The following is a 17,641-nucleotide window of genomic DNA, read 5'->3' as shown; positions in this document are numbered from 1 at the left end:
GCCCAAGGCTGGGCCTGGGGTGGGCAGCAGCTCCTCAGTTCCCCTCCCAATGCTTGGGGCAGGCTCCAAGGAGGAAAACCAGCACCACTCCAAGGGCTCTGGACAAAGCAGAAAGCACTTCAAGGGAAGAAGGTTGATTGCAAAACCCCTTCAGCACCATTTTCTCCAAGATCTGAGAATACAATGTGGAGCTCAGGAAATACTGCATCAGCCTCCTGAAGAGAAGCTGGGGCCTCAAATCACTTCCCTGGCATTTTGAGAGGAACCTTGAAATCCCATTTACAGCCAAGCACAGCATAGCAGATAGGAGCAAGTTCTCCTTCTCTTCCCAGCCTCCTCTGCTCCACACTGCTGAATGTATTTGAGCAGAGCAAAGCAATGGGGAGGTGGAGCTCCAAGGAGACACGATTTTCAGGCAGAGTAATCTGCTTGTATTATTACAGACCTTCAGCTGCCACATATATTTAGACTTCTAACAAAACCTGCCAGGGTTTTGCAAAGGTGGAAGAATCCCAGAATCCCAGGAGATTTTGCAAAGGTGGAAGAATTCCAAACCCCCTGCCCACCCCTGTGCACCACAGCCTTCCCAAATATTGCCATCTACAGGTCCAGCAGGGAGGCTTTAACTCATCCAGAAGTCTAAAGCACCTGCTGCTGGTTGGGATCCGAGCACAGGGAAGGTGGGAATTGCTTCTCCTCTCCCACAAAACGTCCACCGAAGCGCAGGTCTCCAGTGGCAGCAGCAGCAGCCAGGAAAATGTTAAATAAAAGAACTATTAAAACTAAGAAGTGGCTGAAAGAAAGGCCACAACGTGTCTAACACAGTGTTTGTGTGGGACATTTACACACAAGATGTTCAGCACCTGGATAAGGAAATGTTCCAACACAACAGAGCCAACCCCATCACTCCTGCACTGCTGTGAAAGCTTTCCAAAGTGCTTTGCAGAGAAGGGTTTGTGGGACCAAGCCCCAGGACTCTTTATTAATTAAAGTGTTTTAAATAATTGAAATGCAGAGTCTCTCAACTCTCCCAAGCGCAGTCACCTGCTCAAGAGCTGGCATAAATTATGGAAAAAAATCATATCCAGGAGGAGAGAGACATCACCTTGAAGAATTCATCCCAAAACCCAACAGCTCCGTAGCACTGAGAGATGCCACAGCCCCAGGAACAGCCGTGGGATGGGAGGGAGGCAGAGAAACTTTGTCTCCAAGGGGTCAGGATACTTGGGAGGGGCTGCCTGGCAAATGCAGCTGCTCCAATGAGCAAGGATTTAGGGAAATCAGAGCTGGCTGGTGGTTTTTGGCCATTAACAGGATACAGCTGAATGTGCCATAGAGGACCCTGACACTGAGCTTTTATAGGAGAAGCTGCTGAAGCTTTGGGTTGTCTGAATCCTGGAACACAGCAAATGCTGTGCCACTGGGCTCAGCCTGAGGTGGCCAGGGGCCTGGGGAGCCTGCAGAGCTCAGAAAGAGCTCCTGCCTTTAGGAACAGGTTGATTTGCAGCCTCACAGCTGCTGCTGCTGGATGGGCTCACAGCCAGCCCTTCAGTGTCCCCACTGCTCACAAAGGTAAATCCAGTGCAGGGATGGCAGCAGAGGGAGCTGGGGGTTTCTGGAGATATTCCAGGTACAGCACAGTACTGGTGGGGAATTAAATCTTCTGATGTGGACTGTCCAGCCCTGCTTAGAGCCAACATTCAGGGAAACCCCTTTAGTCAAGAAATTCAGCAGTAACTTAGAGATTTGCAGAGGTCATAGGTGATCTTTGAGGGCCTTAGATCCTTTAGAGGGATCTGATTTTCAGAAAGCCCAGTGAGAAATGGCCAATATTTGGGCTGAGTGCCCCACTCAAGTGTCAGCCACATCCTAGGGGATGCTGTTAGTTAATGCACCCTCAGTCTGGTCCACACCCAACCCACAAATGAAATCAACACAATGACAGCAAACTACACTGACAAAGCTTCTCCACTGGGTGCAGTGCAAACCCTGCCCCCATATGGCATCAAAGCTGGAAGAAATATCAGCACAGGTAACAATCTTCTTTGAAATAATAAATACAAAAGCTGTATTTTTTTTCTTTTTTTTTTTAACTCATGACAGCATTTGTTAAAAATATTACATCTGCTTTTGAGAAGGTAATATCCTCTCCATTTAATATGGAAAAATAAACTCTACAGGACACACAACACATCCCCCCAGTTGGCACAGAGCTGCTTTAAGAGATCAGATCCACGGGACACATCAAGGCAGAGGAGAGGCTTGGTCTTCCTTGTCCCCAGACTCTTAAAACTTCGTGTTGTAGGAATGGTAAAAGACAAGAATACATAAAAACAGTAAAATGTTTATTTTCTTAGAAAAAAAGAGATTCAAAATGATTGTGATCACACTCCCATTCGTGCTCAGCAAAGCCAATACTGCAAGCTTAGTCCTTGATTAAGATACCTTTTAAATGAAACTTTTTTTCCTCTTAAAATACAAGTTCCTGCTCCTGTATCACTTCCAGTATTTCAGTGATAACATGCTTTTAATGGATAATAGTTTCTCAGCTTCTTCTCAGCTGAGAAACAAGGCCTGCCATGGCAAAAACATCCCATCTCCAAAGCTTGGAATCACCAGCACTAACAAGCACTCTGGCCCCAACACGGACGGACACACAGCTCAGGGGTGTTTCTTAGATGCTTGGATGTTCACTTATGGAAGCTTGGTATAACACTACCTCATCTGATAGAAAACAGGCCAGAAGCCTCAATAAAATCAACAACGTCTTTTGGATTAACTTTTAAGGATTTGCTGCATATCTGGACACAGAAAAAAGTGAGAAGTTGCAACAAGTTTTAACTAGCAGCAACAAAAACAGTTCCTTACGAGTTCTTAGCAATATTCCTCATGTGTTCATTAGGAAACACTGTAACTGAATGGAGCATATAATGTGGAAATGGTCTTCTTCTGTTATGGAGTGCTGTTCACTCGAGCAGACGTCCCAAAGGTTGTTTCCAGAAGGCTGGGTTGGATCTATATACACTGGAGGTGCTCCTGGGGCGAGGGCAGAGCTGGCACTATGTGACATCCTCCTCCTCTGAACAGTAGTCACGACCCTGCAGGGACAAAGGCCAGGCAGTTGGTACTTAGAGAAGCACACAGGAATAAATCCAGGCAACACTTACTGAGAGCAGTTCTCTGAACCTGGGGGGTTTAAATTCAGAGCTGGGTAGAAACCTCAGACACAGGGAATTTGCAGGAAACCAGGACAGAAGACACTTCCCTTTCTGTCACTATTAATCTCATAAACACCATCCCCCATATAGTGAATTCCGGGGGGGCTCCAACAAACTGATTTACAAACCAGCTTTATGTAAAGACCCACCTTGATGGACACAGCCCTGAGATTTGTTGTGAAAGGATAATCTCCGAGGCAAAAGCAACAAAGCATATAATCCTATGAGCAGCACAAGGCAGCTGCTGTGAACAAGAATCCCTCATCTGATAACCCCAGCAGAAGTTTAACCCCAGAGCAAAAGATGCCATTCGTATTGAAATGAAGCTTGTACTACAGGGGATTCAGCCTCAGCTTCACAAAACATGGATTTCTTATCAGGCCAGTCATGTAATGCCTTCTGTCCCATCCCAAACACAGGTGTGGAGCAGCATCTCTCTGGGTATTCCCCTTGGGACGGCCTGGAGAAGGCACATCCCATCCCTCCCTACCCAGTCCTGCAGAGCAGCAGGAAAGGACCTGTGGGAGCCCCTGTCCTTGCTGCCCTGCACAAAACCAGCTGGGCTGAGCTGCTCAGCACAAGCCACCCAGGGGATCTTGCATCAAACAAGTGCCTCAAGGGCAAGACCCAAAATCTCCACCTCTGGACTATTTCCCGTTGTTCCTGAGTGCTGGGTGGATCACCTGAGCACCGGGAGAAGGAGAGCCAGAAAGACAAAAAAAAACCTGGGGAGATGTTTTGTAGAAGTGATCAGTTGATTTGGGACACACAGCTGCAACAAAGGCTCCAAAAGGTCTCTGCAGTCCCAGTGCCAATGGTGGGACTGCAGAGCTGGCTCTGCTGGAGCCCAGACCCAGGAAATGTGCAGGGCTCTGACAACTCCCAGTGGCCCAGCACTGAGAGCAGAAGGGTTTTCTAAGTACATTAAAATAATCCCCAAGAGACTCAGCAGCCCAAATTCCAACTCAGCTATCACTGACCAAGAAAGAAGGGGAAAAAAATTACAGTTTTTGAACTAAAAGCTGTAACTCAAAAGGAAGGAACACTGAAATTCTTTGCAGTGAAGCTCAAATCTGTTGGTTTTCTTCAGGCCAGGGACCACATTTGGACAAATCCAGGAGACTGAGCTGGTGGTGGTGGTGAAGGCATTGTCCAAAATACTTCAGAGCTGTGAAAGGCAGCAGTGACTGAGGGCTGAGCTCAGGGCATCTCCAGGACATCCCTTTACTCAAGAGGAGCCCCATGGCCCAGCACTCCCCACTGGTGGCCATCACTACTCTTAAAGCCTGGAGCAGACCCAAATCTGACAGAGGAAAAGCCATCCTGCATTTCCCCCTCCTACTCCTCCTGCTGCTCTCCTGCTTCTGGGTGTGCTCCCTGGCTGCCAAGTGCATCAGTTCTCAAATGGACACCAAGAACTGCCCCAAACCAACGTGCTGAGCCAGCCCTAGCCATGGCACAGACACACCACCTCCCAGCAAGGCCTGAAGGCCACCAGGAGCTGGGCTGGTCCTTCCAGACATGTCACTTCCACCTGCACTCTGCTGGGACACATCACACCCCTTCTGGTGGCCCGGCCAGCTCAGGTGATGCCCAGACTCTGGTGAGTCCCAGCAGTGCCCAACAGAGCTTTGGTATAAATGTTACTCCCCAAATGCATTTTTGTCATAACAACAAGGTCAGCACTGCTCAGGAAGATCAGAGAAGGAATAAAGTGCCCTGTTGTCACAGCCCTCCCCACTGCACCAGAAATCCAAGACAAGGCTTGTGCCCTTGGTGCTGCTTGGGAGGGGCTGCCACTCCCTGCTGGCAGAGCCAGCCACAACCCAGTGAAATACTTTAAAATGTCTATTTTTGGCCTGTGGGCTGTTTCAGAGGATGTCTGCCAGATGCTGGATCCCTTGATCACTGAGAGGCTGCTGTGCTTGACACAGGCAGTTATCTTGGTGGGCCTGGGAACACCTGATGGGAAACGGTCAGCTCAGAGCTGGCAGAAACCACACTGCTCCAGTGGAAATGTCCCTTGGACCAGGAGGCCTTTAAAGGTCCCTTCCAACCCAAACCACTCTCTGACTCCATGGTTCCATGACTGGCAGTCAAATTCTGGCTGGGGGGGCAGGCTCCTGCATCCAGAGGGGCCAGAGGCACAGAGCAGGTGGCTACTAACAGGAAGGTATGGGCCACCCATGGACTAAGTAAGTTGTGGGGTCAACCTGCATGGGCCATTCACCTAAAAGTTGGACTCAATTATTATTGTGGGTCCCTTCCAATCCTGTGATTTCTGAGAAGTTTGAATGATTGAAAGTGTAAATGAACTATGTTGAGGAAGATGAGAGCTGTAGTATGTGCCTCCAAGTCCAGCTAATCCCTGAGGAATCCCATCTCCCACCTCTGCAGTTTCAGAATACAACTGTCAGCTTCTGTAGATGGCCACAGAACACCAGGAGTGTTTCTAAATGAGTCAGTGAGTTTAAGGTAAATTAAAAAGCAGACTGATGTTCTTTTTCTGCTGCCTGCACCCAAACCAGAAGGGCTCATCCCCCATCTCTCCCCTGCTGCACCTCCAAAGTGCTCCCCTCCTGATGCCCCTCCAGGGGATGCTCATGATACCCTTTTAGGGAATAAAAAGAGAAATCAAAAATTTGCAGGAAAAAGGCCTTTTCCCCATTGTGTGGGTGACAGGCCAATAAACAACCTGGCTCAATGGCCCCCTGTGCCCGAGGACTGGGCCAGGCAGGGGAAGGAACAGGAGGGTGAGGATGGAGGGGATGCAGGGGAGGGAGAGGTGGGAGGGGAGGAAGAGGAGGCAGAGGATGGAGAGGGCCAGCATCAGCCCTTTCTCCTGTGGGCTGAGGGGCTGGGGACACAGTGACACAGGGGCCCCTTCGAGGGGAACCCTTTTCACCAGGCTGGTTTTGTTTACAGCGCTGGGGGAAGAGAATGCCGGGAGGCGGCACTAAATCACTGCATACCGTGCTAATTTTTGTCCCTTTCTCATTTTGTTAGGGAAAAAAATCAATGGAGTCATTAAGAGCAATCCACTTTGCTAATGAGTTTCAGCCTAATCACCGTGCCCCGGCTGCGTGGGGCTGGCAGCCCGCTCCCAAGGGCACTCCCTTCCCTCCATCCCGCACAGGGAGCTGCTTTGTGCCCACTCCCTGCTGCCATCACTAACCAGGGATGCAGGGAGCTGCTGCCAGCCACCCTTCCCACGGGATGGGTGTCTGTCCTCCCACCGGCCCCAGGTGAGTGGACTGGTGCAGAAATCCCTGCACACCCACCCCAACACATGTGCTGGTGCTCAAGACCAAGCTGACCCAGGAGAGAACCCTGGTCATTCATTTATTTGCCTGAATACCAACACAAATGGCCTGATACCAAGACATGTTTCTATCTTCTTAATCAGAGCTGATAGCTCAGAACCAGATTTATCCCACCACAGGAGTGCAGTGATTGTCCCAGTCCCAGGTGCAGCCAGTGGAGCCCATTTCTCCTCTGCTGGGCACAGCAGATGTCAGATTTATCCAGCAGCAGCAGAGCTCCCTTTAGGAGGACTCTTCAGTCGCTCTCTGCCTCCTTCTCTGGTCTCCAAAGCCATATTTCTGTGTATTTCTGCCTTCATCTCTCAGGTCAAGCAGATCACTTGTACTCCTGACCCACATCTTTCTAATTTACTCCAGGGAACGCTCTCCTCGAGCTTAATTGCTGCTATTACCTGTTGCTCATCCTCCACTGGAATATATTTCTGTGATTTCAGGCTAATTTTCAATAAATGATGATAATGCTGACAGCAGATGAGCTGCCTCCTTCCCACTGCCTGTCTCTGTTCCATTTCCCCCTGAACTCTGGAACACAGGTGCTTTTTGTCTCCCAAAGCAAAGCCCCTGACTCTACTGCCAATAACCTCAGTGAGTGGGACGCCCCAGGAGGACTGGCTGCAGCTGCTGCCAGATGTTGGAAACATTTCTGAGCCTGCTCTGCCAACACTCAGGGCCTTGAGCTGCACACAGCTCCTTGGTCTTCCTCTCTGCTCTCCTCTCCAGGCTCTGCCAGGGTCAGAAAGTGTTTGGACAAGGCTTTCAGGCCCATGGGGGGATTCTTGGGCTTGTCCTGTGAGCTGGACTCCATGGTCCCTGTGAGTCTCAGCTCAGGATATTCTAACTACACAGAACAGTAACTACAGCTTCTTGTGCTGTCCACTGCTCAGCTCTCTGCAGCTGCTCCCAGTCTCCCATCTAACCTCTCACTCTGGCTTCTCATCAGGTCTTGGGAGTATTTTTACCTCAAATTCTCCCGTTTCGGGAAGGACTGGGCTGACTCCAGCAGAACCAATATCTAAGCCTACATTGGAGGCTGACTTCCACATTCTCAGCCAGTCCTACCCCAGCCCTCATCCCAGTATTTCCTCCTTCCAGCAAACCCTTTGAATGGCATTACCACCACCACAGGCAGCTCTGTACATGCCAGTTCAGCTCCAGCTCCTGAAGCAGGGACAGACTCACTCAGAGACAGAGCAGATGTCCCCCTCTGAACGACTCACAGTGTTTTGACACTGAGTTTTGGTAGACAGAAGCTCCATGCTTCATGACATTCTGTTTTTTACCTCCGGGTGACATTTGCAGGAGGCAGTGGAGCTTTGTAGGGGCAGCCAGGAATGCGCTACTGGGGGCAGCACTTCCAGAGAAACTCTCCAGACTGTTTCAACAAGGCTTTTTTGATCTCCAGGACTCACAAACACTTCCTGTGTGCAGCTGACAGAACAACAGCCCGTGTTCTCTCCATTTCCCACTCTGGCTGCAGGAGTTTCACTCCACAGAATGTCTGTGCCAGGTCCATGCAACACTCCTGCCTAATGCTCACATGTCAGAGCTGCTGCTGGGCACTTGGATCTGGTGAGCCAGCACCCCTGGGGATCTCAGTGGAGCTGAGGGTGTTTTGCTCCTGACTGGAGTCTCCATCACAAATCCAACAGCCCTGGTAACCATGGGAACACCACAAGGTTTGGGACCTCACCAGCCGCAGGCAACACCCGCCACAGGTCCACAGACCTTTTCAGCTGCAGCTGATACAACCCTTCTACATGTTTGACTGCTGTCCTCCATCTCCCTGCAGAAGGGACTGAAAACGCTATTGAAGGATCAGACAAAGCCCCTTATATTTTCCAATCTTTTTTGGCATTTGTGACAACACCTAGGAAAAAAATGTGTTGTGAGCAAAGATGAATTAAAAACCCCAGAAGTTTTCTAATGAAGACTATTTCCTCAGGCACGGGAGGTCCCCAGGGAACACAAATCCCACATTCAGCTGCACATTAACTCCTGCCAATCCCATCAGCTGTCAGCAGCTTGGTCTCTTTGACAGATAAACTGTGGATTTCCTCTGAACAGACAATCTCCTGATCCCCAGGATAAATTATCCCCAAGATAAATTAGCCCTGGAGATCACCTGGGAGCATCTCAAAGGCGATCCAAACAGCTCCAAGCGCAGGAGACAGGGTCAGCTGCACCTCAGTGTGGCAGCTGGGGAATGAGGGTGTTAGTGCCCTGCCACTGACCTCAGGAACAAAAATTAACCAAAATTCATAATTAGATACAGCCTGATGGCATTGTCTGGTCTGCAGATAAGATACATCTTTGCAAAATCCATTTTACTGGAGATTCTGCGCTCAACATTCTGGAAGGTGATGATGTCCAGGAAAAGCAATCTGAATATTCATAGGGTGAATGCATTTATTCAAAGGAGATAGAGCTGTATTATGGATATGTAGAAACTCACATTTTAAATGCATTAGGTTACATAAAATCTTGCCCCTGTGAGATACTGGGTACAGAAATATTCTTCTCAGGAATCTATGAACTCCTCACTTTTCCCTTTTATGTCTTCTTTTGTTTTCATAATTTTTATTTTTTAAGAGGAAAGTAACAAATGTGTTGCTTGGGACAAACACAAGATGCACCCACTGCAGCACTCTGACTCCTAGGACCAGGAGCGCTGGCAAAAAAGGCAAAGTTCAGAGCCATGCAAGTAAAAATTTCCCTTCTACTCTGCAACCCAACATGACAACAGAACAGAACAGAAGAATAGATTAGACTAGAAGTATTTCAGTTGGAGAGGACCTACAATCATCAACTGCCTGAGCACTTCAGGGCTGAGCAGAAATTACAGCGTGTTGTTAAGGACATTGTCCAAATGTCTCAAACACCCACAAGCCTGGGGCATCCAGCAGCTCTCTGGGAAGACTGTTCCAGTGTCTGACTGCCCCTTCCAGAAAGGAATGCTTCCTCATATCCAGTCTGAAACTGGGAGTACAAACTGGTACTCCGTGTACTGCTGATTAGGAATCAGTACTCAGAACAAAATAATTCCTCAGTGTACTGCTACTGAGGAAGAAAATATTTAATTTGAAGTATTTAAACAAGATGCACAACTCCCAAACAGGCAGTGTAAAGAGTAAATTGGTGTGTGAACATCAGCTCCCCCATCTCCCTCCCTCATACTCCCAGCATGAGCTGTGCTCCAGCTCCTTCACTGCTGTCTCACAAAGAAGCCAAGTGTGTCATTTAAAAGCTTTCTGAAACACACAAAAGCTGCTCTTAGGACAGCTGAGATATGCAAAGAATTATTCATCCTCTTCTTCAAAACATCTCCAGCACCATTATTTCACTGGCACAGCCCTGGGGCAGGGTTACCCACACTCACAGCCACACCACCCCTTGGAGCCAGTGGCTATTTCGAGGAGATTCAGCAAGAATTCCTGGGGTATCCCAGAATTAATACTTCAGTTGTCTCCCAGTGAGATGAAAGATCAAATCAGCAATGATGTAAAACCCCCCTTTGCTCTTCACCTTTACCCAGCATGTACGTCCTGAACATCTGAGTTAGCCTGCCATGAATCCCAGACTGGTGGCATTCCCCCAAAACAAAGGATTCTCTCAGTACCTCCTGCAAACTCTTCCCCTCCCTGGTCTTCCCTGCACTTGAGCTATGTAACCAAGGAGCTGGAAGGGAAATCTTGGGCCAGACCCCTCCAAATCATGGAGGACACAGAGAGCTGCAGCAGGCAGGTCACTGTCCTCCCCACGCAGCTGTGCCCACCCCTGAGGGACACTGGATGCTCACATTACTGTGCCTTACCTTTTCAATTTTTTCATCAAGCATTCTGAAGAATTCTTGTTGGCTTTCAGAGATGTGCATGCTGGAAGGCAAAGGAACAGTATCAATACCAACAGGACTTCCTCCATTATAGAACAGCCCAGGGTTGTTGGGGGGCCCAGCTGTCAGCTTCCACCACGGTGAAAAATAAATCACTTTATGCTTTCACTTACAATGTCAATTTTTCATCTTTTTTCCCCCTGTTTTTTGTTTGCCCATGAAAAATTACTGCATTTAGTTCTGTGTACATGTGCAACACGTGGGGTGGTATCTGGGATCCACATGCATCCAGAGAAGACTGCTCCCTTTTCCAGGCTGATAGCACAGTACCACTCTGAGAGGGAGAGTGAGAGCCCTCTCTCTGTCAGGACAGGAGGTTTTCCAGGACTGCCAATCTCACCACCACAGAATGAGACACCCACAATGTGAGGTTAAAGACTCTGTCCTCTTGTCCTGCCGCTTGTACTGGGGGAGAAGAGACTGACAACTGCTGTCCCCTCCTGTCAGGAGCTGTGCAGAGCCACAAGGTTCCCCCTGAGCCTCCTTTTCTCCAGGCTGAGCCCCTTTTTCCAGCTCTCTCAGCCACTCCTGGTGCTCCAGACCCTCCACTTCAACCAATTCTTCAGCACCAAGAGGCTCAGTGACAAGATTTTGCATTAGTAAAGAGGGCTGGAAAACACTCTTTTTTCATTTTCTATAAAATGCTGATGGTCACACAAGACCACAGGTCCTTCCCTGTGGGGAACTTGCAAGCAAAAGAAACACAGAAAGGATGAGGATGGATGGCAGGTGTTTATTTATGGGGCAGGTGTTTACGGTTTTTTGGGGTGTTTATTTATGCTAGGGGACGGTGAGAGCCTCCCTCCTGAAGGAGTAACACCCCTCCAAGAAGGGGAGGCTGGAGCATCCTCTGGACCAGCAGCAGGGAGGAGCACTGGGCTCCCAGGCAGCTGGGGAACCGTGCCAGGGACTCCATGTGCAGCACAAAAAGATGCAGAAAGGGGAGGAGGGGGACCGGAGCCAGCGGTGACAGTGATGCCAAACGGTCAGAAGGACACACAGCTCTTGGAGATTTTCCCCAGCACAGAAAGCTGGCTCAGCTTGCTGAATTCCCAGCCATCCCCTCTTCCTCAGAGTGATCCTTTCAGCTGTAATGAGTTAATGCTCTCCCTAAGTGCCCAACAACGGGCTGCCCTTCCCCACAAAGCTCAGCATTGAGCCCTCCCTGCCATGGGCTGAACGTATACAAAGATCTGCTTATGTGGGACATAAATGGAGCTCAGTTCACACGAGGAGGGCTCAGAAATGGCATTAAAACCTAAAGCTGGTGATTCAGGAGCAGGAACAATTCACCTTTCAGTGGTTGAGGGAGTTCCTGTCCCCAGCTGTCTGACTGTTCCTCAGGTTCCCACCTCCTCCTCAGATGGGGAAGAGATGCTTTTTTTGGGACAGCTGACCCCATCACCTGCATATTCAGGTGCCTTGCAAAGGGATTTTAGGGCAGTGCAGCCCTTCCTGAGTAGGCAAGTGCTTGAAAAATAGTCTTGCCTTTACAACATCATAAATCCAGTTTCTAATAAAATGAGATAATACTGTAGTGACTCACCCCAACCATCATTTGTACGAGAACTAAAAGAAGGCAGGGGAAAAAAAAAAGAGTATTGTCTAGTCATATCCCTGAAATGGATTCCCACAGGATAATCCTACAGATCTGGTCTAGTGGAAGGTGTCCCTGCCCATGGAAGGGAGGTTGGGTTAGCTGATTTTTCATGTGCCAACCCAAACCATTCTGAGAGTCTGTGATTTGGCAGGGTAAAAGTGGTCTGAAATAACCACTTTCATTTGGTGCTTCAGGCTGTTGTCACTCCCTGAGTTATGAACCTGTCCCAGGGTACTTGGTGGGTGTGTTTGATCATTCAAGGTGTCAGGGGGGTGAGTTTGGTGATGAACAGACAGAGCAAGTGCCTGTGAGGTCAGAGCAGAGGGCAGGGGGAAGCCCTGAAGGTGTGGCAGGCACCAGGGCTGGGTGTAAAGAGGAAGGACCAACCCTTCTCCCTCTGCCAAAGACCCCCATAAAGCTACTGCTGACTCCCTACATCCCCTGGTTTTAGAGTCCAGGGCTCTGGATGGAAAAATTGAAATCCTACTGCAGGGGAAAGAGCCCTCACAATCTTATTTTTCCGCTGACATCAAAATATTGTAAAAGAATTTATAATTTGGCACTTAGTCCGTGTTTTTTTAAGAAGTAACATCCATTGTACCAGAACAGTACCATAAGATGCATCTAATGAGCTACCTATTAATTTCTGCTCTTCCAGTTGATCTTTTCCACCCAATGCCACCCCACCCTGCAGTCAGAATTGTCATGGTTTTTAGATGATAAACCTTAAGAAAAGAAAAAAAAATTGTACATTATAGTAGCTGTTTGCTGACTTGGCAATTAGCAACTCAAACACGTGGCCACTTTATAAACAGAAATGCTGTGGTAGGTTGGGCAAACAGCAGAGCCCTGGGCAAACACTGGAGGATCTACCCAACAACCTTATGTGACATCCTACACCTCTCTGGGAAGTCTCCTTAATTTTGCAGGTCTGTGACAGAAATATTTATCTCTGTCAATGCAATGTAAAAAACAGGCTTTTTGGTCAGTTCTGATTTCTGTAGGGACTTTTCAAATTAGAGCTTTATGAAAGAACGGAAGCCATGGCCCCATGCAATTCCTCTGCTGTGGGTGTACCAAAAGATGACCCAATGAAAGAACAGCCCTTTTTTATGCCAGAGTAATTAACCTCATGTTAGAACATCTTAAATATATCTCTGACCCTGCTGGGAAGGACTGAGCCACAATAATGAAGCACAGCTTTGCTGAAGAGTGCTTCTACCTCCACCTCCCTACCATGAATTTCTTTGCAATTGCATCCAAAGCAGTTGGCTTTTCCCTTTGAAAAAAGGCTGAATTACACTGTCAGCTGATTAGGAAATAACTGAAGTTTCCAGACTTGAAATTGTGTTCAAGGCACCTGAGAGACAGCAAGTTTAGGTTAGTACGTGCCCTGAGGGCAGGGCACAAGGAACAGCATTTCCAAAACCCAAATCACAAACCTTTATCGCTTGTTCTTCATGAACCCAATATGTGGCTCTGTGTAATCAGTTATTCCTCAGTCAATTAGTGATTAAAATGTAACACTGAGTTAGAAAATAAATGAGTTATTACTATCAATAACCAGCTCTGCCACAAGAGGCAAATATTTCACGTAACACTGACTGACCCCAGGCAGAGCATGGGCACAGAACTGCCAACCAAGCAGCTACAGAACAAGTTCATTTTAACAACCTGACCATTCCCAGTCCCAGGCAGAACAGCTGCTAATCTAAACCAGGAGCTAGCAAAAACCTCCCTGGGGCTGACCCAGCTGTATTTAGGAACACTAGTGGATGTAGAGAAGTTTGTTCTATGTAAGTTGTATAGAAAGCTGAGAAATAGCATGGGGTCTTCTGTTTGGTACAGTAGGATGCATCTCACCTTTTTTCAAGTCCTGCATCTTTGCTGTGCAAAGGAATGGATGCTTCCCAGTCTTGGGACACAGGTGATCTTACCTCTAGTACTCAACTCAGCATGACTTTAGGGCTGCTGGGTCATTTTGTCTTTGCCTAGGCAGTAATTGTGAACCTCACAGACACTGTTTGTGTTTATTTGTATTATGATTTAAACAACAAAAATTGAACTTACTTTGCTCTGGGTTGATGTACTAATCCTGGGATCTCTTTATTAGATTTAAGTCTTGAATTTGAACTGGCACTTTTTTCCTGAAACACACAAAGAGCACACAACAGCATCAGTATTTATGAAGCACACAAAGGTGACAGGCATTTGTCATCAGGGCGTCACACTTGGCTGGGTCCAGGCTCAACTGAATGAGAAAAGCTCAGCAAAAATGAAATTAAAGGTAACACATGAGATGAAATGACCCCAGGTGGGCAATTTTTAAATGCCCTGGGCTCAGTGGCATGTGGAATTGCCTCTGGGTCAGTGGATGAAATCCAGGGATTGAACTCCATGCTTGCCGGTAACTCTCCAGCAGTCCATGGAAAATGGGGGGTGCTCATATAAATCAGTACCAGCACCAGGCACCACCTCCCCCAGAACAAGGCAAAGCACTGGGAAGGCAGTCCCAGAGTCACCCAGCACCCCCAGGCTGGCTCAGAGCAGAGTGGGGAAACATCAGCATCAAGGAATGTCTGCAGGAGGAAGCATGTGTCAGATGTGCTGGGGAAGAGCAGCAACTGCTCAGCCACAAAACTGGGCACAAGGGGCCCAAGGAAGCAAATCGGCTCTGAAGATCCCAAAAATAAGGATGTGGGGCTGCTGGAGAGAGTCCAGAGAGGCCACAGAGATGTGTCAAGGGCGGGAGCCCCTCTGCTCTGGAACCAGGCTGGGAGAGCTGCGAGCGTTCACCTGGAGAAGAGAAGGCTCCAGGGAGACCTTACAGCCCCTTCCAGTGCCTGAAGGGGCCAGGAGAGCTGGAGATGGACGTGGGACAAGGGATGGAGGGAAAAGACAAGGGGAAATGGCTTCCCACTGCCAGAGGGCAGGGTTAGATGGGATATTGGGATGGAATTGTTCCCTGTGAGGGTGGGCAGGCTCAGAGAAGCTGTGGCTGCCCCTGGATCCCTGGAAGTGTCCCAGGCCAGGCTGGATGGGGCTGGGAGCACCCTGGGATGGTGGGAGGTGTCCTTGCCCATGGTAGGGGGTGGGACTGGATGGGCTTTGAGGTTCCTTCCAAGACAAACCAGTCTGTGTTTGTAGACAAGAACACAACCCTGTCCTTCGCAGAGGACCAGAAGCATTAAAAACATCTTAAAAAGGCCTGGGAGGGGAGAGTTGAGAGCCAGCACTGCTTGGTAAGACCTCTTCATCATGTCATGAGCTTCTGTAACCCAAAACTTAGGGCAAACACGTATCTATTATCTCCAAAATCCTTCAGAGGGATACAGCCCCTTCCAGATCTTCCCAGTGCTGTGTGTTAGGGAAAGCTGCTGGTGCAGATGGGAGAGGTCTGAGTCAAATCTTAGAGCTCACCCGCTCTACAAATCCCTCTGTATTCCTTAGGCACATCACACCCATGGCAATTTAAGAAACATAAACCCAAGAATTAGTGTTTTTGTGGGTAATTTTGGTGGTTTTATTTAGCCATATTTAGTCTTTGAATGTCTGAATCACACAAGATTTTGGAAAGGGCTACTAAATCACTGATTTAAAAAAAAAAAAAAAAAGGAGGCTGTCTAGCAGTTAATATTTTAATGAATAATTCTACAAGGGCTGTAAACATCAACTGCCTCAGCATATTTAACACTGTTTAATGCATATCTTCTAATCCTCCTAACCAGGGAACAGTGCCTTGCATGAAAATAGCAGTGAGAGAGAAACAAGCCCTTCTTCCAAGCCTTAACAAGGGTGTCTGTGTTTGCTACACCCCACCAGCCACTGCCTGCTCAGGATCCTGTGATATCAGGCCAGAGCAGCAGAACAAAAAACAAAATCACTTTTTTCAAAGCATCTTCCAGTCTCAACAGTGCTAGGAGGGTGTGACATGTACATGTTGTGTGTGATGAACACGTGTGTACACAGACACACAACCCATGAGCTCATGTCTGACTCACACGGGTGTCAGAGCAGAACAAAAAGAGAGGGATGGGTCTCATGGAGAAGACAACAAAGCCTTAAATCAGCTAAAGCCCAGCCTCCTGAGCATTCATCCTCAGATCTTCTCCATGGGACAGGAAGGGGAAGGGAAGACTCTGATCTACAGCTCCTGTGTTGGGAGCTGTGATAAATCAAGGCAGCACACACTCAGCTTTCCACACCTCTGCTCGTGGTTTGGTGTCAGTGAAGCTCTATCAGGAGCTGGAGTCAGTCCAAATCCCAGCCTAAAGAAACTTCTGGCACTCAGGAACAAATAGAAAGACACAAGAAAAGTAAATGTTGCCTTCTCACTGTGGGTCTCAGAGCAATATTCAGAATATTAACTGACACGCATGGGAAAAGAGAAATAAAATTCCTGTTTAGTTGACTTAAGATTCCAGAGTTTACTCTTTCCCTCCTATTGCTCCTGTTAATTACCACACCTCAATTATCTATTAAAATTCTCTTATTAAGCAAAGAGTATGTTACCTTCTCCATCTGTTGCTCAGCAGGAACAGACAGAAAAGGAAGAGTTAAGAGAAAAATAAAACCCAACCAGGTCTCAAATTGGCTCATTGCTTTGTTTGTAACTCTTATTTACAGCAGTGATATTTCACTGCACTGATCGAAATATTGGCTTGGATAAAAATAGATATTCAAAAATAATTCTTCCAAATGCAAACAAATACAATATTTTTTCCTCATAGCTCTGAAGACAAACTGACTCATCAGAAATTAATGGCTTGGCTTCTAATTCCAAGCTAACAAAAACACCTTGAAATGCTTTAATGCAGTCCAGTTTGCTCTTCCAGAACTGACCTGACTTTGGCTGAAGGGTCACTTCTGGCAGTCCAACCTCATTTTCTCCCTTATTTAACATTAAGTAAGTTACCCTGCACCAAAAGAACCACAACTGGTTTTAGAGATCTAATCTGCTGCAAATTGAAATGAATATGCAGAAGCTTGGTTTTAATCTAGCTCTGCTTATAAGGATTATTTACAATAAATGCAGTAAATGCTGCCTCACACCACAGGCTTGAAAGGAAATCCCCCAGCATGCTGCATTTGTAGAGCAGCAGTAGCAAAAAGGGAGAATAGTGGACATTTTATTCCACATTATTTTGCAATTAATCATTATCAAGGTAGGGCTGTCATCCAATCAAGGTGATTTCATGTGATAGATTTGTTAATTATTGTTAATTCCTCCATAAAGGATGCACCATCTCCAGGATTTCAGGGCACTAACAGATGGCAGTGACTCTGCTGCCAGATGCTATTAACACAGCAACAGCCACTACTGCCATTATAATTAAATATCTGTCAACATTTCCCTTGATGCCTCCCCTCTGACGAGCCCATTTCTAGAGACATGTGAACTTCATTTGAAGTATTTTGCTTTTCTTCACAAGGCTGCCACAGATTCACTCAGGTAAGCTGCTAACAGTCCTTGTAAAATAATATTCCTGATTTATATCAAGATGACACTTTTCTTCAAAGGAGCCAACAGCACCTTTAAACTGCTTTCTAGACCTGAGCAAATCATCACTAAAGTCAGAGGAAAAATGAAGTATGTGCTTTCTTTTTATAC

General features: G+C 47.5%; 1 protein-coding gene across 1 annotated transcript in view; it reads right to left on the bottom strand.

Annotated features, from left to right (window-relative positions):
- Nucleotides 1–2,185: 2,185 nt before the first annotated feature.
- Nucleotides 2,186–17,641, bottom strand: part of LOC311157145 (uncharacterized protein C1orf21) — a 103,588-nt gene continuing 88,132 nt past the window's right edge. The window contains exons 4-6 of the mRNA XM_084211571.1: nt 14,101–14,177; nt 10,353–10,413; nt 2,186–3,098 (exon numbers count right to left, since the gene is read on the bottom strand). Of these exons, the coding sequence (XP_084067697.1) occupies nt 3,060–3,098; nt 10,353–10,413; nt 14,101–14,177 (177 nt within the window). The 3' untranslated portion in view covers nt 2,186–3,059. The remainder of the gene's footprint in view (nt 3,099–10,352; nt 10,414–14,100; nt 14,178–17,641) is intronic.

Source organism: Fringilla coelebs (genome assembly GCF_963513975.1).
Source record: "Fringilla coelebs genome assembly, chromosome: 9".
Classification (NCBI taxonomy): Eukaryota; Metazoa; Chordata; class Aves; order Passeriformes; family Fringillidae; genus Fringilla; species Fringilla coelebs.
This window is presented reverse-complemented; position numbering and strand designations above follow the sequence as displayed.